General features: G+C 45.0%; 1 protein-coding gene and 1 long non-coding RNA gene across 2 annotated transcripts in view; both read right to left on the reverse strand.

Moving 5' to 3' along the window:
• The window catches only part of LOC113601473 (uncharacterized), a 29,194-nt gene extending 12,738 nt beyond the window's left edge, over window positions 1-16,456 (reverse strand). The window contains exon 1 of the long non-coding RNA XR_003422780.2: window positions 9,180-16,456. This is a non-coding gene — a long non-coding RNA (uncharacterized LOC113601473). The remainder of the gene's footprint in view (window positions 1-9,179) is intronic.
• Window positions 1-25,684, reverse strand: part of CDC42BPB (CDC42 binding protein kinase beta) — a 102,053-nt gene extending 76,369 nt beyond the window's left edge. The window contains 1 exon segment of the mRNA XM_027066685.2: window positions 25,126-25,684. Coding sequence (XP_026922486.1) covers window positions 25,126-25,300 — 175 coding nt within the window. The 5' untranslated portion in view covers window positions 25,301-25,684.
• Window positions 25,685-26,724: the final 1,040 nt, after the last annotated feature.

The raw sequence follows: 26,724 nt of genomic DNA on the forward strand, positions 1-26,724 counted from the left end.
CTGTCTGAAACTCTGAAACAGACACAACTCCAAGACAATTCATGAGGAAAAAACAGTCTCTTTAACAAACTCTTTAATACTCGCATGCAAAAGAATAGATATGAGCCTCTACCTCACACCATACACAAAAAGTAACCCAGAAAGGATCAAAGACCTAAAAAGAGCTAAAACCATAAAACCCTTAGAAGAAAGCACGCAAATAAATCTCTGTGACCCTGGACTAGGCAAGTTTCTGAAGCATGAAACCAAAACCCAAGCAAGAAAATTTCTAAACATAAATTGGACTTCAGCAAAACTAAAAATGTTTGTACTTCAAAGGACACCAATGAAAATGAAATGACAAACGACAGAATGGAGACAATATGTGCAAATTTTCAAGTATGCACAAATTTGTATGTCTGATAAGGAACTTATATCCAAAATATACCAAAACACTGTTACGACTCACCAATAAAAAGACAAATCAGCCAACTTAAAAATGGGCAAAGGATGTGAACAGACATTTCTCCAAAGAAGATACACAAATGTCTAACAAACACATGAAAAGATGCTCAACATGATTAGCCATCAGGGAAATACAAATCAAAATCACAATGGGTTACTTCACACCCACTTGCATGGCTAGAATAAAAAAGAAAAAACAGTAACAAGTGTTGGCTGGATGTGGAAAAACAGAAACCCTCCTACACTGCTAAAAGGACTGTACAATGATGTGCTCACTTTGGAAAACAGTCTTGTAGTTGCACAAAATGCTAAACATGGAGTTTATCCCCAAACCCAGCAATTCCATTCCTACTTATCTACTCAACAGAAATGAAAATATGTCTACACAAAAACTTGCATACAAATATTCACAGCATTATTCACAGCAGCCAAAAATGAGATACCACCCAACTGCCTATCAACTGATGAACAGATAAACAAAATGTTGTCTATCCACACGACGAAGTACTATTAAGAAAATACCGATACATACTACGACATGGATAAAGCTTAAAAACATTTTGCTAAATGAAGAAGCCATCACAAAGGCCAAATATTTTATGACTGCATTTATATGAAATGTCCAGAATAGGCAAATCCATGGAGACATAAAGTAGGATGTCAGGGGCTGGGGGAGGGGAATGGTGACTACTAATGGGTGTAGGGTTTCTTTCACGGGTGGTGAAAATGTTGTAGAATTAGATAGTGGTAATGGTTGTACAAATCTGTGATATCAGAATCACTTCTCTGCACACTTAAAACAATAATAAACTTTTTGAAAAACAGGCATAACTAACCTGTGATACTGGTCACAGCAGTGGCTACTACTATAAGAAGGGGTTATGCCTGGGGGTGGGTGGGGGGGGGGGTCACCACAGAGCCTACTTGGGTACATGATTCATTTATTTAAGAGGTTTTAAGAACATTTAGTGGGGTGCTGGGTGGCTCAGTCAGTTAAGCTCTTGATTTCGGCTCAGGTCTTGATCTGAGGGTCATAAGATCGAGCCCTGCAATGGGCTCTGCACTGACAGTGTGGACTCTGCTTGGGATTCTTTCTCTCTGCCCCTCACCTGCTCACTCTCTCAAAATAAATAAAAATTTAAAAAATGGTATGAAGAATATTTAAAGAAGTTACTGAAACGAAGCAACAAACACAGTGGCTGGGAGCAGGCACCTGAGTTAGACTCGGCCACCCCACTGGTGTTACAAGACAGTTCATCTGAGCTCCAGTCTAGCCTCCAGGAAATGAGAGAGAACCCTGGACTGAGGGCCACTGGGAGAATGAAATGAGACTGTGGACGTGAACCATGAGCACAGTGCTCACTGCATCAATACACAGAGCCGTTAGAATCGTGTTGTGATCATCGGCTCATCACAGGAAAACTCACTGCTCCCCTTCTCACCCCCATTCTCTTTCCCACAGAAACAAACAGGGACAGACAGCCGTCTGCAGTGCCAGCAGCCTCAGGTGTTAGCCTGTGCTCAGGCAGACAGCACCTGGTCCCTCACCCCACACCTCTGGGGCTCTCCCAGGACACAGGCCTTCCCTCTTCGGGGCCTTGCCCGGAAACCACCACTACCGTGCTGCCTACCATTTGCTCCAGTCCTTCCCGCCCCTGTCGTCATCACTTGCTTTCACCAGCACTTAGCGGAAGGGACACTCCCTGCCTGGCCCTAAGGATACTGAGTAAGAACCCCTGACCTCCCAGCCCCACCCTCCTCCGACGTCATCTAAGCCCTTCCTTATAACTGCATGCTCATGACCTTTACATACGGAGCACTCTTTCATCTGAGTACTATATATGGAATTCTTGTTTTCAAGGACTGTTATTTAAATTCACTGGACTGGAAAACACTAGAAAAACAAATTAATGCCAGAGATATGTTTTTTAAAAAATTCTAGCATACATCCTGAGACCAGAAGAGTCCTACGTAAGCTTGTAAACCTTCTGTATAAAAACCATTTTCTCCAATGTCCACAACAGCCACCCAGAGCTAAATATTCAACGATCCAAGTCCACGTGGCAATCACTGATCACTCTGAACTGAATGGTCAATATACCAGGAATACTATGGTGTAAAGGGAAAAAAAAAAAAAAAAAAAGGTTAAGAGTAATCCTTTTTACAGGTAATCTTCCCTTTACCTAAAATCCATTCTAGATTTTACTTTCTTTAGCCACTAGCTCTGTATTTTTATATGAGGAATAGAAGTCTCTGGAAGGGAAAAGACTGTCTCTACAAAAATTACATGAATCTTCTAGAACCTGGTCCTCAGTTTCCAGTGGCCAGACATGAAAACAAGCAGGAAAGGAAGATTCAAAAGGGCAACGCATCCAGCAATTCCAGTAAGCAGTTCGCTGACTTTCCAGGCCACTGCTTCTGAACCAGGGGAAAGAACCCAGCAGGCTGCTCTCAAGAGTGATACCCTGGGGCGCCTGGGTGGCTCAGTTGGTTAAGCGCCCGACTCGGGTTCAGGTCATGATCTCATGGTTCATGAGTTCAAGCCCCACATCAGGCTCTGTGCTGACAGCTCAGAGTCTGAAGCCTGCTTCGGATTCCATGTCTCCCTCTGTCTCTGCCCCTCCTGTGCTTGCTCGCTCTCTCTGTCTCAAAAAGACAAAGAAAAAAACCCATTAAAAACAAAGTGATACCCTGTTTCCTTCCAGAAAGGAGCCATGAAGAAAGGCCAGCTTCTCTGCCTAGCCTCACCCCCTATTCCAGGGCCAGCTACCACCTTCCACCAGCTGTCATCCACTGTAGTCTCAAAGCTCATGCTTCCGGGTGCTCCAGGCACATTGTTCCAAAGCCCTTGACCAAGGCAACAAGGCTAAGGTGGAAACAGTGCTTCATCAAAATGCTTCTAAACGTGTAGAAGAACCTGCTTGTGTGGGGGTTTTTTCCCCTAAAAAGAGGCTTATAAAAATTGTTTGAACAGTTTGAACAGTAATACTTTAGATGTGATAAAAATGGCTTCCCTTGTTTTAAATGCTAATTACTTGGGGGCGCCTGGGTGGCTCAGTCGGTTAAGCGTCCGACTTCAGCTCAGGTCATGATCTCAGTCTGTGGGTTCGAGCCCTGCGTCGGGCTCTGTGCTCACTGCTCAGAGCCTGGAGCCTGTTTCAGATTCTGTGTCTCCCTCTCTCTCTGGCCCTCCCCCGTTCATGCTCTGTCTCTCTCTGTCTCAAAAATAAATAAATGTTAAAAAAAAAAAAAATTTTAGGGGCGTCTGGGTGGCTCAGTTGGTTGAGCATCCGACTTCACCTCAGGTCACGATCTCACAGACCGTGAGTTCGAGCCCCGCGTCGGGCTCTGGGCTGATGGATCAGAGCCTGGAGCCTGCTTCCAGTTCTGTGTCTCCCTCTCTCTCTGCCCCTCCCCCGTTCATGCTCTGTCTCTGTCTCAAAAATAAATAAACGTTAAAAAAAAAATTTTAAATGCTAATTAAACATCAACAATTACATCTGTCAGGCTGGATGCCACATTACCTACATTACATGGTATGTCACATTATCCAACTGAACCCAAGCATTTCTAAGATACATTTTTAAAATAAGAAAACAAGGGGAGCCTGGGTGGCTCAGTTGGTTAAGTGTCTGACTTCGGCTCAGGTCATGATCTCACGGTTCATGAGTTCGAGCCCCATGTCAGACTCTGTGCTACCAGCTCAGAGCCTGGAGCCTGCTTTGGATTCTGTGTCTCCCTCTCTCTCTGCCCCTCCCCCACTTCTGCTCTATCTCTGTCTCTCAAAAATAAATAAGCATCAAAATAAAATAAAAAACAAACCCTCTGTGCTTGATACTTTTTCAGTAATATAAAAATGAGGGCATAAAAGAAATAAGACACATAGGACTATAATCGAGACACTTAGTAGAGAAGAAAGGGTAGACGTCCTCCTGAATCTTTTAACTCACTGTCCCCAGAATAAATAAATAGGAAGAAAGCTGCTTTTATCCAAGACTTTTTAAAGAATTACTCTGGTTCCATGTGGCCTTTGGGAAGCCTCTGGTAAGCCAGAGATGAAACACACTAAAAACAAGGCAAATGACAGAAGCTTTCTGTAAATCAGTAAAACTTTATTGGAAGGCTGGCAAATGTTTAACACTTCAAAAAAGGATGCCTGGCTTTGTGCAGTCTGCATCTGCATGATAAAGGATTGGTCAAAACTGCATTCTCCTTAAACCAGTCCTTCAGTGAAAGTGAATTCTACTACAATATCTGATCACAACCACACTTTTCCAGAATCTCTGGTGCTTCTGAGCGAACTGAATACATACCCACACCTGCACTCAGCTCCTGGCCTCGGCACTCGCCTGGCCGCTGCTCCCCCCCGCCGCCACCAGCACAGCCCTGCTCAGCCACACTACAGGTGTTTTTTGGACAGCCCACCCCACCAGGTCTCTGGGAGCTGGACTGCAGCATCACCCACAGATGCCCAGTACAGGGAGCTAACTTTTCACAAGTTCAGTTACAGAACCAGAGCGCCTGAGATGAGGGTTCAGAGTCCTCGCTCTCACCACCCCCGACCACTGCATCCCCGGGGCCCACTTACCCACATCCTGCACGTAGGTCCCTGTTCACTACCCTGAACCCCCAGGCACTGGAGGTGCCCCCTCTCCCCAACCCGGAGGCACTCCAGCCAGACACATGCCACCCCTGGGGATGGGGAACCGCGTGCTCCTGGAGGTTCTCACACACCCAGACTCCATGAAAACCAAAGGCCCTGCCTTGCCACCCCAGGGCCACGCAGCATTCTCTCCAGCACAGGAAGTAGGGGGACACCCATCCCAAGAAGGGGAGACATCCAGCTAGAAAGGAAGACAGCACCTGAGAGCTCAGACCCCAGCACCCTATACGTCACCTTGTAGTCATAAACTCAGAACAAAACACGGGCAAGTGCTCACAAAAGGCAAAGAAAAACATATATAAGAAAAGGGGTTGTTAATTTCCCTAATATAAAGCGTTGTAAGAAACTAATAGGAAAAGGGCCTCTGGGTGGCTCAGTCGGTTAAGCATCCAACTCTTGGTTTCGGCTCAGGTCATGATCTCACAGTTCCTGAAACGGAGCCCTGAATCAGACTACGTGCTTAGGATTCTCTCTCTCCCTCGCTCTCTGCCCCTCCCCCCCCATCGTGCTCATGCAGGCACGCATGCTCTCTCTCAAAATAAATAAACTTAAAAAAAAAAAGAAACTAATAGGAAAAAACTGAACAAGTCGATGTAAAGTATGGGGAAAAGGGAAGGATTTTAGCTAAACATGAATCAACCCTTTAAATACTTGGGGTTCATTAAGATGCCCTACGGGGGAAACACTGGGGGAGGGGAATCAGACCTGCAGGCTGGGGGAGGAGAGGCATCCCTGCAGCCACACTCAGGAGTCCACAAGAACGTCCACAAGGCTGAGAAGAGAGGCCATCGATGCCCACCCTGCCACCCCACCGCCCCACCCCAGCCCCTGCATCACCACTGGGAACATTAACCACCAACCTCGGTCACGGCTAACCCAACACCCGGCTCACACTCAGGATCATAGCCACGTCAGCCACTGATGAAAAACGTACTTCACAACAGTAAAAAACAAAAACAAAACAAAACAAAAAACACTTCAAATAAAATAAGAAATATCACATTTTTTACAACAATTTATAAACCCCAAATAGCTCTATTTCCCACAAAATATACTGGACCAACAGTATGATGATGATTTGTCAAAAGCTGTATTTGTCCAGTAAGGAAAACACTCGAACTAAGTTAAAATGGTGCAAGCAGGACAGGGCAAATTGGCCGGGTTCCTTCAACAAAGGAACCGAAAAGGGGGGTGGGGAGGGAGGTGGAGCCTCCAGGGCAAAAGATTTAGGATGAGCGCAGCCCAAACACCGCATGCAGACTTGGCTTGAGCTCCTGTAAAACAACTGAATACACCACCAAAAAGGAAATTTAAACCATGACTGAGGGGCACCCAGGTGGCTCAACACTTGATTTGGCCTCAGGTCATGATCTCACGGGTTTGTGAGTTAAGCCCCAGTGATGGGCTCTGGGCTGACAGCACAGAGACCGCTTGGGACTCTCTCTCCCTCTCTGCCCTTCCTCCACTCGCATGTTCTCTCCCTCTCAAAACTAAATATTTTTTTTTAAGTAAAGTAAATAAATAAACCATGACTGAATATTGCACGACACTGAGAACTTTGCTGTTAGTTTTTCAATGTCATAATGTCATTATGGCTATGTTTTTAAGGAAAGTCTTTATCTTCTCAAAGTATATACAGGAGCATTTACAACTAAAACCACAAATGTCTTGCATTTGCCTCAAAATAATCCTTTTGGGGAACAGGGGGATAAAAATGAAGTAGACTGGCCAGGATTTGACAGGTGATTCAACTGGGGTTCATCATCCCAGTGTCTACTTCTTTATGCCTGAAATTTCCCATAATAAAAGAAGTTTAAATTCGGAGTAGGAAATACTGCCAACTGCTACCACCTTTATGAACACTGATCACGAAAATAAAGAAGATCAACACATGAGGGGCGCCTGGGTGGCTCAGCAGGTGAAGTGTCCGATGTCGGCTCAGGTCACGCTCTCACTGTTGTTGAGTTCGAGCCCCGCGTCGGGCTCTGTGCTGACAGCTCAGGGCCTGGAGCCTGCTTCAGGTTCTGTGTCTCCCTCTCTCTCTGCCTCTCCCCAACTGTTCATCCTCTCTCTCTCAATAATAAACAAACAAACAAATAAACAAATAAATAATCAACCAATCAACATATGAAAAATTCAAGCCACTCCAAAAAAGGAGTGACATTTTCATACAGGGGTCATCCAGTATTTCATGGTATCTAAACAGAGTACAGTCAAAGGCTTGACGTGGGATATCAGGCTAGACATTTGTGAAAAATTAGTCTCCATTTACAAATACTCAAATCAGAATGACCGAATCCAAATCACTACAAGCTCGTCACCAACAACACGGGAGTTTTCGTCACTGGAAGCATATCCGAACCTGAAAATTGCTACGTGCCCAGTTGATTTGTTAGGAGTTCGTTTGTTTTATTGCTGGCATTCCTTCTGGTCGTAAAACAGTTTTACGAGCTGGTAAAAATTTTGTACCAACTCTGCAAAGCTGACGTGACTAATGGTCTCAGTACTGAGCATAACAGATGCTCACCCTGAACCTGACCCACACTGCAGAGCAATACTTTGGACTCTGCTTTGAAAAGGCCTATTGAGATCCTCCTATTGCTAAGTGTTGACCTACAGACTCCGCCCCAATGGCGCCACTAGAGGACACTTCGTGCAAAATGAAAAAGGTTTATTTCTCCACACCAACCTTTATTTTTTTTTTAATTTTTTTAATGTTTATTCATTTTTTAGAGACAGGAAGAGACAGGGTGCAAGTGGGGGAGGGTCAGGAGAGAGGGAGACACAGAATCCGAAGCAGGCTCCAGGCTCTGATCTGTCAGCCCAGAGCCCGACGCGGGGCTCGAACTCACGGACCGCGAGATCATGACCTGAGCCGAAGTCGGACGCCCAACCGACTGAGCCACCCAGGGGCCCCCAACCTCTATTTTTAAAAACACTTACAGCTCATTACCGGAAAATATTCTTCTCAGATAATACATGTAGTATTTTCAGCATCATTAAATTTGCAATACAATCAACAAGAACTGGGGTGGCAGGGGAAAAATAAACCGTAAGAGAACGGATGTGGGTGGTGCTATGGAGTGGATATTGACAGAATGGCGTCGGTGTTTTGAGGTTTTAGTCTTAGTATTCAGTGAAGTTATATTACAAACCAATCGTGACAAAAATGCTACTGGAGAAGAAAAAATATAAAATCTGATCGACCAAGGATCTAGCAGTACTCAAAAATATCACCATTCAATAGGGACTAATAATTCTGTATTCTTTTTAGGGAAAAGTCCACGACAAACGGATATCCAAGGACTACCTGTATTTAAAGGAAAAGTTCCAAGATGAACAAAGCACAGACTCCACAAGAAACAGATAAATCAGAGAAGACAGCTTTGAAACATTCTAATTAGTGGCCTCAAAAAGAGATGAAATCACAGCCACCCACCACAGAACACCTCATCACGATACCTTCTTCAAGAGGGAGACGCTGTGAACCTAGAATTCCATACTCAGGCAGACCACCAATAAAATGAGGAGACAGTAAGTCATTTTTAGACATTCGATAATTTGGAAAGATCACCACCCCGATCCTTACGTGGGAGAAAAATGTTACATACACGTACTATACTGAGCATCTATGTATAACACACGTATCCTCTCCTCACCATGAAAAGTCTCTAGCAAATCACCAAAAAAAAAGAATCCAATAAAGAGTGATGGTGAACATAAACAATCGTAGAATATGACTCAGCAGCAGCAAAGGAAGTTAGATTCTCCTGCTCAAGGCACAGATAGGCACTTTCTCTCTGGGTCCAGTCACACAACTCGGTTTCACAGTGAATACAAGTTACATAACCATAATTACAGGTGTACCTCGGAGATACTGCAGGTATCCAGACTAACACAATAAAGTGAATATTGCAATAAAGGAATCAAATGAACTTTTTGGTTTTCCAGTACACGTAAAAGTTACGTTTATACTATACTGTAGTCTGTTAAATGTACAATAGCATTATGTCTCAAAAGTCAGTGTTTATACCTCAATTTAAAAATACTTTGTTGCTAAAAAAATGCTAACCATCATCTGAGCTCTCAGTCAGTCAACTTTTTGCTGGTGGAGGGCCTGCCTCGATGGTACTGGCTGCTGACCTGGCAGGCGATAGGTGGAGGCTGGGGAGGCCGTGGGGACTTCTGAAAACAAGACAACAATGAAGTCTGCCACAGGGATGGACTCTCGGTCACGAACAACTTCTCTGTAGCCTGCGATGGTCTCTGATAGCATTTGGCCCACAGTAGAACTCTGAAAATGGGAGCCCAGCCTCTCAAACCCTGCAGCCGCGTCATCAAGCTAAGTTTATGTGATCGGCTACGTCCTCTGTTGTCATGTCAACAATCTTCGTGGCATCTCCACCAGCAATAGATTCCATCTCAAGAGTCCACGTTCCACGTTCTTTGCTCACCCATCAGAAGCAACTCCTCATCCATTAAAGTTTTACCATGCAACTGCAGTAACTCAAATACAATAATCATGAAAAAGTTTGAAATACTGCAGGAATTAGCAAAATGTGACAGAGGCATGAAGTGAGCAAATGCTGTAACAAAATGGTGCTGACGGACTAGTTTTGACACAGGGCTGCCACGAACCTTCAATTTGTAAAAAATGCAGTATCTGTGAAGCGTAATAAAGTGAAGTGCAATAAAATAAGGTATGCTTGTACTGTAAATGCCATTTATTAGCTTCCAATTCTTAGAACCAACTTAGACAAAACAAGGAAGACTTCATTATAGTCACAGAACAGGACATAAATGCCATAAGCTTTGACAACATAAAACTGGTGATTCCCCTAATTAACTCTTTAGTGAAAATTAATTTAAAAATGATGTCACAGATAAAAGAAAATGAAAGCAATTAAGTTATTTTATACATGAGTCCACTAACTACAGATTCCCCCCCTTACAGCTGGGAATATAAATTTAAAACTAATGAAACATGAACACGACAGGTTCGGCTGTGCAGTTATGGGAAAAAAAAAAAACGCCATGGCTAAGTGTACTTTACTCCATCCTGGGAATGCATGAATGATTCACTAGCGTTATATATATTAATATAAACAATAAAAACTAAGCCTATCTAAGACAAAACTCACAACCCTCTTGATATATGTAATTACCATATTTCAACATTAATTTCTCATGAAAATTTTAAAACTATGAATAGAAATATATTCTGATATTAAAAATCCTTTCAAATCAATATTCAATTTTAGTGGGAAGTCTAAAATATGCTCTAAAATTTAAAAGTAAATTTTAAAAACTTATATAAATTAGGAGGAGAAAGACTTTTACTTTCTATGGCATACCATTCTGCACTGTTTCAATTTATTAAATCATGAACACATGTTATTTTTATAATTTTAAAACTATTTCAAATAATAATAGCACTGGCCTAATATAAGTTTTGTGATTTATGTTCTGAGATTTTTAATACTTGGCACCAGGGGCAATCCTAAATCACAAAGAACTGTAACTTGGAACATCCATGACCACCCTCCACAAACTATTAGAGTTCAAGGTTACCAAAAAGTAACTAAAAAAATGTTCGTAAAGGAATTTTTAAAGAAAAATTGACTTATGATAGATGCATTGGAGTCAAAGAAACTCTCTGGGGAATTTAAAAACCAAAGCAGTTTCCAGTAGAACTCTTCATTAATAGCCCCAAAACTGGCCAATCCAGATGGCCATCCAGAGTGAACGAATAAACTGTGATACATGAATAAAATACCGTACAGGGCGCAGAAAAAACTAACAGCATAGATGGATCTAAATTACTTTTACTTGCAGTTACTTTTTTATTGTTGGTGAAACCTGAAACTTGCCATTTTAACCATTTTTAAGGATGGCCAAGAAAAAAGAGAAGACTCAAATTGCTAAAATTGAAATGAAAGAGGAGGCATTACTACAGATCTTAGAGAAATAAAAGGATTAAGAAATGCTATGAACAGACTCTATGCCAACAAATTTAATCTAGATAAAATGGACAAATTCCTGAAAAAGATAAAAATTACCAAACTGACTCGTGAAGAAAGAGAAAGTGTGAATAGATCTATACCAAGTATAGGGGTTGAACCAATAGTCAAAAAACTAACCACAAAGAAAAGCTCAGATAGATTTCCGGGTGAATTCTATCAAACATTTAAAGAATACAAAATTTTCACAAACTCTCACCAAAAAAAAAAAAAACAAAAAAAAAACTGAAGAGAGAATATTTCCTAACTCATTCTATAAGGCCAGTACTACCCTGATAGCAAAACCAAAGACATTCAAGGAAAGAAAAAAACTGCAAACCAGTATTTCTTTTGATTATTCACGTAAAGATCCTCAACAAACTACTAGTAAACCAATCCAGCCAACACTGAAAAACAATCATGCACCATGACCAAGTGGAATTTATCCCAAGAACATAAGGTTGGTTCAACATACAAAAATCAGTTAATGTAATACACTATACATCAACAGAATGAGAAACAAAAGCCACCTTATTATCTCAATGGACCCAGAAAAAGTAATTGACAAAATCCAACACCCTTTTATGGAAAAAACACTCAACAAACTAGAATAGAAGGAAACTTCCTCCACCTGATAAAGGGCATTGATGAAAACTCACAGTTTGGGGCCCCTGGGTGGCTCAAGCAAGTAAGCATCTGACTCTGATTTCGGCTCAGGTCATGATCTCGTGGTATGGGAGATTGAGCCTCATGTCGGGCTCTGCACTGATAGCACAGAGCCTGCTTGGGATTGTCTCTCTCCCTCTCTCTCTCTCTGCCGCTCCCCCATGCGTGTGTGTGTGTGTGTGTGTGTGTGTGTGCGCGCGCGCTCTTTCTCTCTCAAAATAAATAAACCTAAAAGAAAAAAAAACACCTCACAGCTAAAACCAAACTTAATGGAGAAAGACTCAGACGTTTTGTCAAGAATTTCCACTCTTACCACTTCTATTCTACATTGTGCTGGAGGTTCTAGCCAGGGCAATTAAGCAACAGAAAGAAGTAACATCCAGCCTGGAAAGGAAGAAGCAAAACTATCTCTATTCACAAGTGACATGATTTTATGTATAAAAATCCTAAGGAATCCACTAAAAACTATTAGAATAAATGAGTTCAGCAATTTTGCAGGATACGGGCTCAATATAAAAAGTTCAATTGTATCTGTATACGTTTACAATGAACAATCTGAAAATGAGATTAACAATTCCATTTACGATAGCATTAAAAAAAACGTAGGAATAATTTAACAAAATAAGTGCAAACCTTATATTTTGTTTTGTGAATATAATTAATGCAACCAAATAAACACTTAAAATGTTAAAATGGAAAATTTTATCTTATGTATTTTACCAATATGAAAAGGTTAAACTCTGAAAACTACAAAAATTTTTTTAAGTTTATTTACTTAAGTAGTCTCTACTTGAACTCACAACCCTGAGATCAAGACCTGCATGCTCTTCTGACTGAGCCAGCCAGATGCCCCATGAAAACTACAAAATATTTTTGAAAAAAAATTTAAAAGATCTAGATAAATGGAAAAACATTATGTTCATAGATACAAGACTTAATATTGTTAAAACAGCAATACTCCCCAAACTAATCTACAGATTTGACGCAATCCCTATCAGAATCCCAGATGGCTTCTTTATAGAAATTGACAAGTTGATGCTAAAATTCAAATGGAAATTCAAGGAACCCAAAAGAGTCAAAACAATCTTGAAAAAGAACAAAGTTGGAGGCATCATACTTCCTGAATTCAAAACTTACTACAAAGCAACAGTAATCAAGACACAGTTGGTACTGGCATAAGGATAGGCATAAATATCAACAGGACACAACTGAGAGCCCAGAATTAAACCAATACATTTATCAAACGATTGTGACAAGGAGACAAGACTATTCCATGGGGGGAAAGAACAGACTCTTCAACAAATGGTGCTGAGAAAACAGGACACCAACATGCGAGAGAAAGAATGTGGTCCCCTATCTCATACCATATACAAAAATTGACTCAAAATGGATCAAAGACCTAAAGGTAAGATCTGAAGCTACAAATCTCTTAGAAGAAAACACAGGTATAAATCTTTGTGACCTTGGATTTGGCAGTGGATTCTTGGTTATGACACCAAAAGCAACGAAAGGGAAGTTAAACTAAACTTCATCAAAATTAAAAACTTTTGTGCCATGGGGCGCCTGGGTGGCTCAGTCCTGGTTGGGTGTCCGACTTCAGTTTGGGTCATGATCTCACAGCTGGCGGGTTCAAGCCCCATGATGGGCTGTGTGCTGACAGCTCGGAGCCTGGAGCCTGCTTCGGATTCTGTGTCTCCCTCTCTCTCTGTTCCTCCCCCACTCATGCTTTGTCTGTCTCTCTCTCTCTCTCTCTCTCTCTCTCTCTCTCTCTCTGTCTCTCAAAAATAAATAAACATTTAAAAATATTAAAAAAAAAAAACTTCTGTGCCTCAAAGGAAACTATCAAGAATGTGAAATGACAACCCACAGTATAAAGGAAACTATTTGCAAATTATACATTTGACAAAGGCTCAATATCCAGAATATATAAAGAACTCTTACAACTCAACAAAGACAACACAATTTAAAAATGGACAAAAGAACAGATATTTCTCCAAAGAAGACATAGCAATGGCCAATAAACACAAGAAAGGATGCTCAACACCATTGGCCTTTAGGAAAAAAGTAAATCAAAACTAAAATGAGAGGGCGCCTGGGTGGTTCAGTCATTAAGCCTGGGACTTCAGCTCAGGTCACAATCTCACAGCTGGTGAGCTCGAGCCCCGCATCGGGTAAAAATCACAAGCCCCAGATGAACCCCACTTCTCTCTCTCGCTCTGCTCCTTGCTCACTTGCACTAAAATGAGAGACCACTTCATGCCAACTAGGACGACTAGAATTTAAGAGACAAACAATACCAATTGTTGGTAAGGATATGGAGAAACTGGAACCTTTACGTGCTTCTATGGAAAACAATCCGGCAGTTCCTCAAAATGTTAAGCACGGAGTTACCGAATGATCCAGCAATTCTACTCCCAGGCATACACCCAAGGGAAATGAAAAACGTATGTCCACACAAAAGTTGGTGCATTAATGTTCACAGCAGCATTCTTCACAACGGCCAAAAGGTGGAAACAACCCACACATCCACCAACTGCTGAGTGAATAAACAAGTGGACTATCCGTGTCACAGAATGTTATCTGGAACAGAAAGGAACAAAATACAGAGACACCCCGAAATACACGATGCTAAGCAAAAGGAATCAGTCACAAAAGACCACATATTGGGGCGCCTGGGTGGCTCAGTCGGTTAAGCCTCTGACTCTTGATTTTGGCTCATGTCATGATCTGATAGTGCATGAGACTGAGACACATCTCTGAAAGCACAGAGCCTGCTTGGGATTCTCTCTCTCCCTCCCTCTGTCCCTCCCCTGCTCGTGTTCTCTCTCTCTCTCTCAAAATAAGTAAAAAAATTTTTTAAGACCACATACTGTAAGACTCCATTTATATGAAATGTCCAGGGGGCGCTTGGGTGGCTCAGTCGGTTGGGCATCCGACTTCGGCTCAGGTCACGATCTCACGGTTCACGGGTTTGAGCCCCATGTCGGGCTCTGTGCTGACAGCTCGGGCCCTGGAGTTGCTTCGGATTCTGTATCTCCCTCTCTCTCTGCTCCTCCCCTGCTCTCACTCTGTCTCTCTCTCACTCTCTCAAAAATAAACAATGATTAAAAAAAAATTTTTATATGAAATGTCCATAACAGGTAAATATATAATGAGATGAGATCAGTGGAAAGGAGGGAGGTGGGGTGACAGCTAAAGGGTACAGGGCTTCTTTCAGAGGTGATGAAAATGTTTGCAATTACAGAGTAGAGATGATTGCACAACTCTATTAATATAGTCTACTGGACTGTACCATTTAAACAGGTAAAATGTATGTGAATCATATATATCTCAATAAAGCTGTTACCAAAAAAAGAAAGAAAAAGTAAATAAATCATCTGGTAATTGTAAAAGGCAGAGAAATGTTTCTTTCCAACTAAAGTAAGCTTAATCAGCTATGTAATTTAAATTTCTCTCATATTGCTGATAGACAGCAGCTTTTGTTTCAGTAACCATCTTAACATATTATTTCACAAGGATTATCAAAACTTCAAAAATACAAACCTTGCTTTTTAAAAAAATAAATATTTCTAGAAAAAAACATATCCAGGCTTATCAACTTTGGTTACATAAAACCATAATAATGCTGATGTTTTCAGAAACATTTCCTGTCCTGATACAGTCTAATATAAAAATGCCATCCTTGACACTTGAATTAACTGCTGAAACTGGGAATAGAGCACTCCCAGTAATTTCCCAATTTGCTGCTAATTAGACAATATATCCCACATACCCGAAAGCAGTGTTTCATCGACATTTTCCCAGATTAACTTCAAAGGTACATCAGAGGGGCACCTGGGTGGCTCAGTCAGTTAAGCATCCAACTCTTGGTTTTGGCTCAGGTCATGATCTCATGGTTGGTAGGTTCAAGTCCGGTATTAGGATTCTCTCTCTCTCTCCCTGTCTCTCTGCCCCTCCCCTGCTCCCTCACTCTCTCTCAAAATAAATAAATAAACATTAAAAAAAAATAAAGGCACATCAAAAAGGTGGTTTGTTAATACACTTACAGACTTTTCAACAATCTGATCTCAAATACTTAGAGTTAAAAAATGGAGCAAATCCATTTGTGACAGAGCTGCAAAATTACTTTTAAAGGATTGCTGTATACCCATTAATTATGAATCAACATCTTTCTCAACAGTGAAGAACAGAAATACTATTTCCAGGGGTGCCTGGCTGGCTCAGTCGGTAGAGCATGCAACTCCTGATCCTGGGGTCATGAGTTCAAGCCCCACCTTGAGCATGGAGCCTACTTTAAAAAAAATAATAATAAATTAAAAATAAATAAATAATACTATTTCCAATTAAAAATATATTTTTATAGTATACTTAATATATAAGTTGAAAAATAAATTCAACTCCCTGATTTTACTTTTTTTAAACAAAAAGAGAGAAATCCAATGATTTCAGTTTAATTCTTTCACAGGAAAAGGGTAAAGTACAACAGCCTTAAAATGGAATTAGGGTGTCACGGTAAAGGAGGTCTATTTACCTTTGGATTTCATTTCTGTTACTTATGTTTTTAGAAAATTATGAGTGGCAAGAACATTTCTCCTTCTGCTCTTGATTTTAAATTGGTGATATCTTCCTACAGACCAAGAACTTGGGAGTTAAACAGAATCACCTCTGTGTCACTTAAAGAAAGGTCAAAGATAGGGGCACCTGGGTGGCACAGTCGGTTAAGCGTCCGACTTCAGCCAGGTCACGATCTCGTGGTCCGTGAGTTCGAGCCCCGCGTCAGGCTCAGGGCTGATGGCTCGGAGCCTGGAGCCTGTTTCCGATTCTGTGTCTCCCTCTCTCTCTGCCCCTCCCCCGTTCATGCTTTGTCTCTCTGTCCCAAAAATAAATAAAAAACGTTGAAAAAAAATTAAAAAAAAAAAAGAAAGGTCAAAGTTTACACACATGGCCCGAGTCACAAACACCCAACTGCAAACATCTCCACGCTATGGTCTCCAGAGGTCCCTCCTGGCTTCACCCCTGCGCCCACCCTAGAGTAGCCGGTTAGCAGCAATCTGAATAAGCATTCTCCAGGCACCCCTCTTTCTGTTTTCAGTGCACCCCTATCATGTAACTCCCGTTTCTTCACATCCCTTTTCCCTCTTCCTCTCCCTGTCCCACTAGAATGCAGTTCCTAGAGAAAAACCTGCCCTCCCACATTTCCATGTCTTCCTTCTACTTAGGGGAGAAGCTTTCTAATAAATGAGTAAGTATAGGAATAGAAATGCCAATACATCCAAGTCTATCCTGACTTCATACAGAAATGAAAAATAGGGTACCTTTCAGAAAACCTACCTTATCTTTACGCCATCTGGAAACCCTAGTAGAATGACAGCGTATGACTACAACGGGACACAGCTTCATGGATAACATGAGCTCCAGGAGAACAGGTATTCCGTTAACCACTGCAGTGCCTGGCACTTTTCAGGTCCTTAAAAAAATACTTGTTGAACAAATGACAGATGACAGCAGCCTAGAAATGTTAACGTAATCTTGCACAGTGGGAAAAGAAAGTGGCCAAGTGGTAACTAATTTAGCAAAGCTAGAAAACCAAAAGTTATTGCATGTGAGGTAGGGGTTAGGCGGCTCAGGAATGATTAGAAGCACCGGGATCTCTGGGGGTCCAAACAGTAACAGAAAGAAAACGGGACTGGCTTCAAATCTATAGGAGCAGCAGCTACACCCCAGAACTCCTTCTGTCCCTTCCCCATCAACTCTCCACCTTATCCCACCTTCCCCAAAAGCCAGCATATCCACAATACCCCCCAGTGCCCAGACAGGACCAGAAACACCACTCTGCGGGAACTGACAGGTCCAGAGAAAAAATTAGCAACTTCTGGTAGTACCTCTCAAATTGGTGGGCCCCTGTCCTATCTCCTAATGGTGAGACTCCACACTTAAAGTTTGTCCACGCACAAGGGGAGTTTTCAATCGGTCCACTCGCAATTACGAAAAGACAGCCAACGATCAGCAGACATTCAGAGAAAAGGTTCTGACATCAAAGACAAGGAGCAAAGCAGAAAAGAGAAGGAAAACTCAGAAGAAAGGGACAACGCAGGAAAGAGAAGAAAATGTCGACATAACATCTACGTGTGCACAGAAATCAACACAAAATGAACAAAAAGAAATGTTTAAAAAAAGTGCATCGCTTTCACGAAACAAAAACAGGATGTTATAAAAAGGAATGCTGAGAGCAAAAGTGAAAAATATCACAGCAGAAATAAAAGAGCAATGTAAGGACTAAAAGACACAGTTGAGGACCTCTTCCCAAAAAATCAGAACAAACAGATAAATGAATGGAAAAACGCAGGAAAAGGAAATTAGCAGCACACTCTAGAAGGTCCAACACCTGAATAATAGGAGATCACAAAGGCTACAATGGAGAAATCAGAGAAGAAACCATCAAGAGACAGTATGGAAAGCTTCCAGAGCCATAGGACCCAGTGTCCCCACCCGAAAGACCCACCAAGGAGCGCTAAGGTTAGTGAAAAGAAGACCGAGAGTTTCCAGACAAGTCACACAAAGTCTGGGGGATCACAATGGGGTCGGGCTGCTCATTACTAACAGCAGAAGGTGGACAGTAATGGAGAAACACTTTCACACTCCTGGGGAAAAATTACTTCTACCCTAGAATTCAATAGCCAGGCAGACTGTCATTCACGTGTAAGGAAGAAGCCTTTTCAGGCAGACCTTTTCAGGTCTCAAAAAATGATCTCTTGATGAACCTCTTCTCAGGGAAGCCCTTCTTCTAGCTCTACCAAAAGGAAAAGGGTATGAAATCCAGAAAGGGGAATTCAACAGAAAGACACCAAAAAAGTCCCCATAAGGAATGAAGAGAAGTCCTAGGAATACTGCTAAGCAGTGGGCTCAGAGCGCAATGGGCCTAGACAAGAGGAAAACAAAAGGCTTTGAGGGGTGGAAGGTGACAGGCGGGGCGAGGCGGGGGACGAGGGGCTCCAGTTACAAAGCTGGGCCTGTACTGAGCACTGTACACGGGCATCTAAGCTAAAGGGAGAAAACATAATGCATTCCAATCAACACAGAAATAATTCCGTCTCGGTCAAGACAGGGCACTAACTGCACCCCATGTGGCTCAGTTGTTAAGGTATTTATTTGCCTAATGATAACATAAACACTACCAACTTAAACAGAAATTCTTATATAACCATATTTGGAAAAAGGAAGAGAGGGGACAGGCAGGGAGGGAAGGAATATAAAAGTTCTACAGCCTTCTTTCCCTCAACAAAAGTCAACGGAGAAGTCAGAAAGTGAGCAGTACAAGCACGCTTTACAGAGGCATGGAATCTGAGGCAAGAATTGCTAAATAACCAGTATCCAAGATGCTTGCTCTCTCCCACAGGAACACGGCACCTACTGCCTAGGATGAAGATGCTGGGCTGAGGGCAGAAGGCCCTGGTCCCTGAAGACTTCCTGGCACGGGCTGCTGCCTTACCCTGCACTGCCCACAGGCTAATTCCACACGAGATACAAGTCACCCTGATTTGGGTTCAGTTGCCGTTATTTGGTTGTCACTGGCCGCTGAATGTGATCTGAGACAGGGGATTATTAAACAGAAACAGAGGGGCTGGAAGTGGCTGCTTGTGAAAGTCCGAACCCAGAGTTACTAAGTAAATGCATTACTTTAATAAAGGTAACGTTATATTTGGAGAAAATCACTCCACACTACGGTCGGAAGTGCCGTCCATCTCAACTTCTACAACTAAGGTCAGATGGGTCTTTCTTGGTCAATTTTACCTGATTTATTAAACGTAACAGAGTATGAAATATTAAAACGAGGGAATGATGGAATGAACAGCCGGGTTTTTTGTTCTGTTTTGTTGTTTTAATGTTTGTTTATTTTTGAGGAAGACAGAGTGTGATCGGGGGAGGGGCAGGGAGAGGGAGACACAGAATACGAAACAGGTTCCAGGTTCTGAGCTGTCAGCACAGAGCCCGACACAGGGCTTGAACTCATGGACCCCGAGATCATGACCTGAGCGGAAGTCGGACGCTTAACCGACTGAACCACCCAGGGCATCCCAACAGCAGGATTTTAGGATGCCTGGTGGAGGGAGTTAAATCCTACAGCAAGAAAGGAATTCATTTGGTTCTGTGGGCTCGAGAGCTTCAGCGAGGCAGGTGCTGATGGGAACGAGGGGAAAGCTACAATAAAATAGGGGTTTCAAAGCAGGTGTCTGAGAGGCAGTCCCAGGCTAATGGTGGTCCCGTGGAGAAGAGAACCCCCACCAGAAGCTGGCTCTGAAATGATCAGGGAAAATGTCAAGAGCCTCGGTTACCCAAGGGCAGCAGGGACAGGGGTGGAGGGCAGATCAGGTGATCGCTCAAATCCCTAACAGTGTTTGAACCCAGGACTCTGACTGCGGAGGCTGGAGAAATCACTGCGTCCCAGTGACATTAGGAGTAACCTTACAGTAAGTTCGTCTGTCTCCAAAGCAGCTCCAATACAGAGACAGGATTGGACTGAAACATGATTCGATTCCAATTTCTCTCCGAGTTTCTAATTCTTTCCGAAAGATAACAAAATCCAAAGTCTCTTATGATACAACTGATCCTTTTTGCAAAATTTTAATCTGAGAACAATTTTGTTGCCAGTTACCTACCAGTCAGTGAAACTGACCAAAAACCTAACATACAACACATTGTTCAAATCATGCTGTAAAGTACGACCTTTATTTCATAGTTAGTATCCATCTGTCCTCAAAAAAAATAGTTGTCTCTGGCAGATTAAGTCCGTATATATATAATTCAGATGGTCAAAACACTTCCGATTTTAAATCTAAGGAAAGCGTTATTTTCCTCTCATCCATCTCTAAGAGATAAGAGAGTATTTGTGTGAGCTTTTCACACAAATTTAAGGTAACCTTACCATACTGTCATTCTGGACCGTTCTAAGAAGCTAAGAATCAAACCTAAACTCGGGACAGGGACTAAAAGGTGTTATGTTACAGGAATTTGTTAGATGATGTGATTAGAGTTTTCGTGGGTTTTTAAAAAACTCTTTCAAAATTTCTTTAATTTTACTTTTTCTCCTTTTAGATTAAAAAAAAAAAAAGGTAAAAATCTCTATCTGGTTTCTTCCCGCAAGATCCTTTTACCTTATTAGTCTCAAAAAACACTTTTTGTCTCTTTACCAAGAAAAGCACTCAACGGTTTCACCGTACTTAATATAGTTTGGAATTAACAGCCCTGTTTGCTCATGTGTTTCTCCAGCATCACAGACGTCAGCACACACGGCAGACTTCTGAGGGCAGCAGGCTCTGCAACAGGAAGGAGGCAGAGGCAGGAGGAGCCACCCCAGCAAGCCTGTCCTAGTGGGATTATTTTGCCTCAGGTGCACTTGAGTTGTCTGCTTGCCCAGCAATCGGCTGCACATCATCAACTTTCTCAAGGGGCTCACGCAGTGGTATCCTGTTTGAGAGCAATTCACTCCAATTCCAGTGTTTTTAAGGCCTAGATGTACAACAGACACTGCTGTTCACCGCAAAACCCAATTCGTGGATGAGGTTTTAGGAGAAAAAAGGGAAGGCTGGCTTGTTAACGTTTAATGGTTTCAACCGCCTCATCACATGCCGTGTAGTCAAACACCGTGCGTTTCAAATAGCTACTTACAAGTCACATTAATTTTTATTATGCAAACCCAACATTTGGGTTTGACTCCCTCGAATTCAGATCTTATTCACGAGACCTACTTCTCAAGGCGTTCCCACGCGATGCACATTCTACCTGAAGAAACCAGTGAGACTAAAATGTACCCTGAGATGTTTAGCACCACCAGGTAAGCCTACTGGTATAAAATTTGAGGAGAGCCATCCCACTCACAGCTGGGGCTGGGGACCCCATGCCAACAGCTACAGGAATTCACATGGACGACAGAGAGCTCTCGGAAGGTACTGCTGCATTCGTAACGAGAAAAGCCACAAATGAGGAAATTAAAGAGGGCTAGCAAAGATTAATTCTATTCCTTTAGAGGAAGTACAGTGGCAGGGTAAAGGACGGTGGCCCGGACCACAAATCGGGAAACCCACACTGAGGTGCGCACCCACAGGGCGTACCTGCACCAGAAGTGGGCTCTAGGCTTCCCACCTGGTCTGCAGGCCACACGAGAGCCAGAGCACAGGCCCCTGTGGTCCAGCCAATGCCAACAGGTGGGGACTTCAAACATCATCTTCATCTAGCTGCAACACGAGCCATTATACTTAAGCCATGAAAAAAAAAAATTTAACACGTGAAACTATTTTTATATAACAAAGATAAAAGTTAACAGATAACAACTTCACCTCCTTTACTCGTATTTGTGCTGTTTACTTGTAGAAATTTCTAAGTGCTTCATAGTGTTCTATTTTAAATGGTATCCAATTTGCATTAAAATATAGTTTAAAGAAATACACAGGCAAAGCAAGGTATTTCCAAGTTTAAATTAAGGTCCAGGATTTCAGAGAGGAAAACTAATCAAACTATAAACATAATCAAGGGAAAATTAAAGACCTGCAATGAAGGCCAAGAGGACTCTGGTCCCGTGCAACCACTGTGGCAATAAGAAAATAAGAGCCAGGAAGTCTGCTTTTAAAACTTAAGAACTTGAGGGGTCCCTGGGTGGCTCAGCCGGTTAAGCGTCTGACTTCCACTGGGGTCGTAATCTCGTGGTTTGTGGGTTCCAGCCCCGCACTGGGCTCTGTGCTGACAGCTCAGAGCCAGGCGCCTGCTTCGGATTCGGTGTCTCCTCTCTCTCTCTCTCTCTCTCTCTGCCCCTCGTCCACTCACACACTCTCTCTCTCTCTCTGTCCCTCAAAAATGAAATAAATGTTTAAAAAAATTAAAAAAAAAAAACTTAAAAACTTGAATACCTGTACTTTCCAAATTTCCCCAAAGATTCCTCCCTAAGTGTCAAAATCTGGGCTGAATAAGCTGTGTTTCTTCATTAAGTTTCAAGATTTCTACCTAATTGTCATTAGACACACCTACCTAGCAAGATTTGGGAGGTGGGCAGAGGCTGGCCCTCTGCAGGACAGGACTCCACACACTGGAAGTTTCAAACATCATGCAGGGGGTGACTCCAACGACTCAACAACCCCCAGGCGGATGGATAGCTTCTATCTGTTTCCAGAGGAGAAGTAATTCCTCTTGGAAGTCAGGGCACCTAATAAGGCTCCACAGTTCCACCTGACGGACCATTTTTCACCTTCCAAAGGCAGTTACTAGGCGTTCTAAGTACACTAAAGTATGACTGCACATAATCTTAACCGGTAACGCACCTCTGTAGAGTTACAATGGTGTATGATATTAACGTGCATGAAATTCAATACTTCTATTCTAGAAGTAGTGTTTAGTAGTATTAATAACTCATTAAAATGCCACCTTAAAATTAAGACCATTTTTCTTCCCTGTAATTTAAGCTTTACACTTCTGTGCAAGCTGAGTTGTTAGGACGATGTAGTTTATTTGCAATCATAATTTCCAAAGAGCCAGAATCCAATTTTGAAAATATTTCTAAACTCTAGCACACAGCTTCTGTCCAGATTTGGAAAGGTCAAATCTCATAAGACCTCCCCACATGCTGAGAAGAGCCTGCTCGTGCGAAGCCCACCAGCTCTCGGAGGGGCTGGTACTGTCGGGTGGTGTGCAGACTACGCAAGAACCCCGGATGTATAGGCTGTCCAGCTCTCAGACGAAGCCCCACAGGGGCGCTACTCAGCTCGCAGGCCAGAGGCCAGCTGCAGCACACAGTACCACTAGCACTGCCCTCCCTCTGCTTCCTTCTTTCAGTCCCACTTTTACTCACACACCGGCACCGAGTCGACCTGACGGTCGGTCTGTCTGGATGTCAAGATCCAATGCCTCAGAAAGGCAAGGCAAATACAATATTCAGAAGGCTCAGATGTACCAAGCGCCAGACTGTGAAAGTGAGTTATTTGGTTGGAAACCAGGTCACTGACAAAGGACCCCGGAAAGTAAATACTCTCATTTCACTGATGTTGTAAATAACCAAGAATGGTGGTCCCCACCGAAATAACGCATAAGGGGCTGTCTTGGGGCTCTGGACCTCCTTTCTGCCTCTGCTCTCACAAAACATCATTTCACTATAGGGCAAAACACAGAAGCCGTCTAGAGAATATCTCAACTTGAGTACTGTGAGTAAACAAAACCCCAAATTCCAGTTGCCATTCTGGCAGAGTAGGAGGCCTCACCTGAGAACACATTTGTTTCTTCACGTAACTATCAGCTTCGTCAGGCCCAAAGATTAGAAATCACCGGCTCAAACTGCACAGCCCCAACCCAATGACGCAAGTGACCCAAGGGGAGGGTCTGCATGGTCTGCCCTGAACGTGAGCACTGTGCATCTTCCTACCAGGTCGTTCCAGGGGAGTCTGAGGGTCTTGACAGGATGTCCACGTTAGAGAGGAAGTGAAAGGGTTTTACTTGACGCTTGTAGCTATCTTCGGGATTCTTATGATCGTCAAACGGCCTAATCGAACGTTTATCCTACTAAAGCTAAGTACGTTATTTGATTAATGATCACAGTCCTATAGATCCTTGAATAAACTACAGAAAGCACGCAGAGATCTGAGGAAGAAAGTTTTTAAACGTCTTCCGTATACTGACAGTTGCAGCTACGCCCAACATATTACAAGAATCTAGCACAATTACGATGAAAAAAAAAAATCAATTTGCTCTCGCAAAATAAGGCTTTTAACCTGAAAACTCCCTTGGAGGTGCCACAGTAAAGGGTGTTCAGGCCCTGGACGTCAAGGGGGTGTAGGCTGGCTGTCACCCTTAAAATTGGTCTCCCCGGAAATGCACACGCGAGTAGGGGGGCCCACCGGGCGGTGTAGGAGGCAGACGCAAAAATCACGCGCGGCTGCCCCCGCAAGCCAGCAGGGCGTGCGGGGGCGAGGGGGGGGCCTCCACGCCGACTCCGGACCCCAGAGCGAGGGGCGGGGGCGGATTTCCCGGGGAGTGCTGCAGGAAATGATATCCAGACTCGGAGGGTGGATCTAGGAAGCGGCCCGGGCGATGGCCGGCGGCGGGGAGCGAGTGGGGGTGGGAACGGAGGATGTGGCTCCCAGGGGCAGGATGAGGGGGCGGGACGGCCGAACGCGGGTGCGCCAGGGCCGAGGAGGAGGGCAGGGAGGGGATCGCCAGCCGCTGAGGGGCGAGGGCGCGAGGAGCGGCCTTAGAGGAAGGGGGCGGCGGGGCTGGGGGCTTGGAGAGGCCAGAGCGGAAGCCCGAGGGCGGGGAGGAGGAGCGGGCCGGGGTCGGAGGGGCGGAAGGGCAGGCCGGAGCCCCGCGCGCACTTACCCCACTCGAGGAACTCGGCCACATACTTGTCGCGCCGCAGGGCCGAGTGGCTGCACTCGGTGTACAGACAGACGAGCACGTCGAGCAGCGTCTCCACACTCAGGGCGCTCTCGTTGCGCCAGGGCCCGTCCAGGAGCAGCTGCTCCAGCTTCTTGAGCCGCACCTTGGCCGACATGGTGCCGCGCGGCCCGCTCCCAACGCGCCGGACTCTCGCTGCCCGCTCGGCCAGTCCGTCAGGGCGAGCCCTCGGGGGCCCGGTAGCCGCGAGTCCCGGCAGCAGTGGCGCCTCGTTGCCGCCCCGTCCGCGTCGTCGCGCCCCGGCCTAGGCCGACATCTTGGGCTCGGTCCCGGCGGCGCAGCGTCTGGGGCGCCGGGCCCCGCGGGTCCATGGGCCGGTCTCCTCCCCTCGGCGCCGCCGCCCGCCCCGCCCGCCGCGGCCCGCCCTCGCCTCGCCCTGCCGCCCGCCGCGCGCCCTTCAGCCCCGCCCGCGGCCGCGCCCTCCTCGCCTTCGCCGCCGTCCGCCGACCTGGAGCGCCGCGGAGCGGAGCGCAGCGCAAGCCCGGCCGGCGCCCGAGCCCCGACCCCAGCCCCGACCCGGCGGCCCAGCCCCGCGGCCCGCAGCCAACCAGGGCGCGGCCAGCGCGGGCGCAGCCAACCACGGCGGGGCCGGCCGCCGCCGCGCTGACCTCAGCGCGCCGCCCCGCCCCTGCGCTCCCGGCTCCCGGCTCCGGCTCCCGGCGGGATGGGACCTCGCCGCTTGCCGTAGGGCGGCCGGGATGCTGGGAAGGCCAGGCGGCGGGGGCGGGGCGAGCGCCGAGCCAGTGCGCCGCCGAGATTGCGCGCCCGCGCGTGCGCCGACGGCGCCCGGGGGGCGTGCGCCAGCGCTTCGTGGACGGGTCCCGGGTGTGCGGGGTCTGCGCTCGCGCACGCGCGCGTCTCGGGCCCCGAAGGGGAAACCCCTTGCTTGCTGGGGAGGAGGGGGCTTCGGCGGAGTGACCCGCTGGTTTAAAACCTGGGCGCGGCCGGGCTCGGAGCGGCCCTGGAAAGCGGGGGCCTGCCTGACTTGAACGCGAGCCCGCGCGGCCCGGACTGGGCGGAGGCCCCTGCAGAGCGGCGACCCAACGGGCCACCCTGCACCTCGTGAATTCGTGGTGCCCCCGCAGTGGCCACTTCAGATTCCGCCGTCCAGCCTACCCCAACCGCAAACAAATGTCTTAGCCTGACACTTGGGTAGGAGGCGGCCGGCTGCCTCCAGGCTGGGTGTCCCGGGAGAGTCTCTGCTTCCCTGAGATTGTTGGTGCATTTGGGTGGCTGGCGGAAGGAAGGTGATGGAGAATTCCCCCACCCAAACAGACCCTTGGCGTCAGGACAGCAGGGGCCGCCTGGAGCTCGTGCGAGGGCACTGAGGCCACGGGCTGGGTGAGAGCCGGAGCGAGGGTGCAGGGCCGTGGGAACCCTGACCCCAGGAAGTGGGTGGGGGCTTAGGTGGATCCGGGGCACGGAGGTAGAGCAGGTAGAGCTGTGAAGGCGCAAAACTGAAGGCAAAACTAATCTGGGGAGACAAATCAGAATCGTGGCTACCCCTGTGGAGGAAGTATT

This window comes from Acinonyx jubatus, chromosome B3 (genome assembly GCF_027475565.1).
Source record: "Acinonyx jubatus isolate Ajub_Pintada_27869175 chromosome B3, VMU_Ajub_asm_v1.0, whole genome shotgun sequence".
Taxonomy (NCBI): domain Eukaryota; kingdom Metazoa; phylum Chordata; class Mammalia; order Carnivora; family Felidae; genus Acinonyx; species Acinonyx jubatus.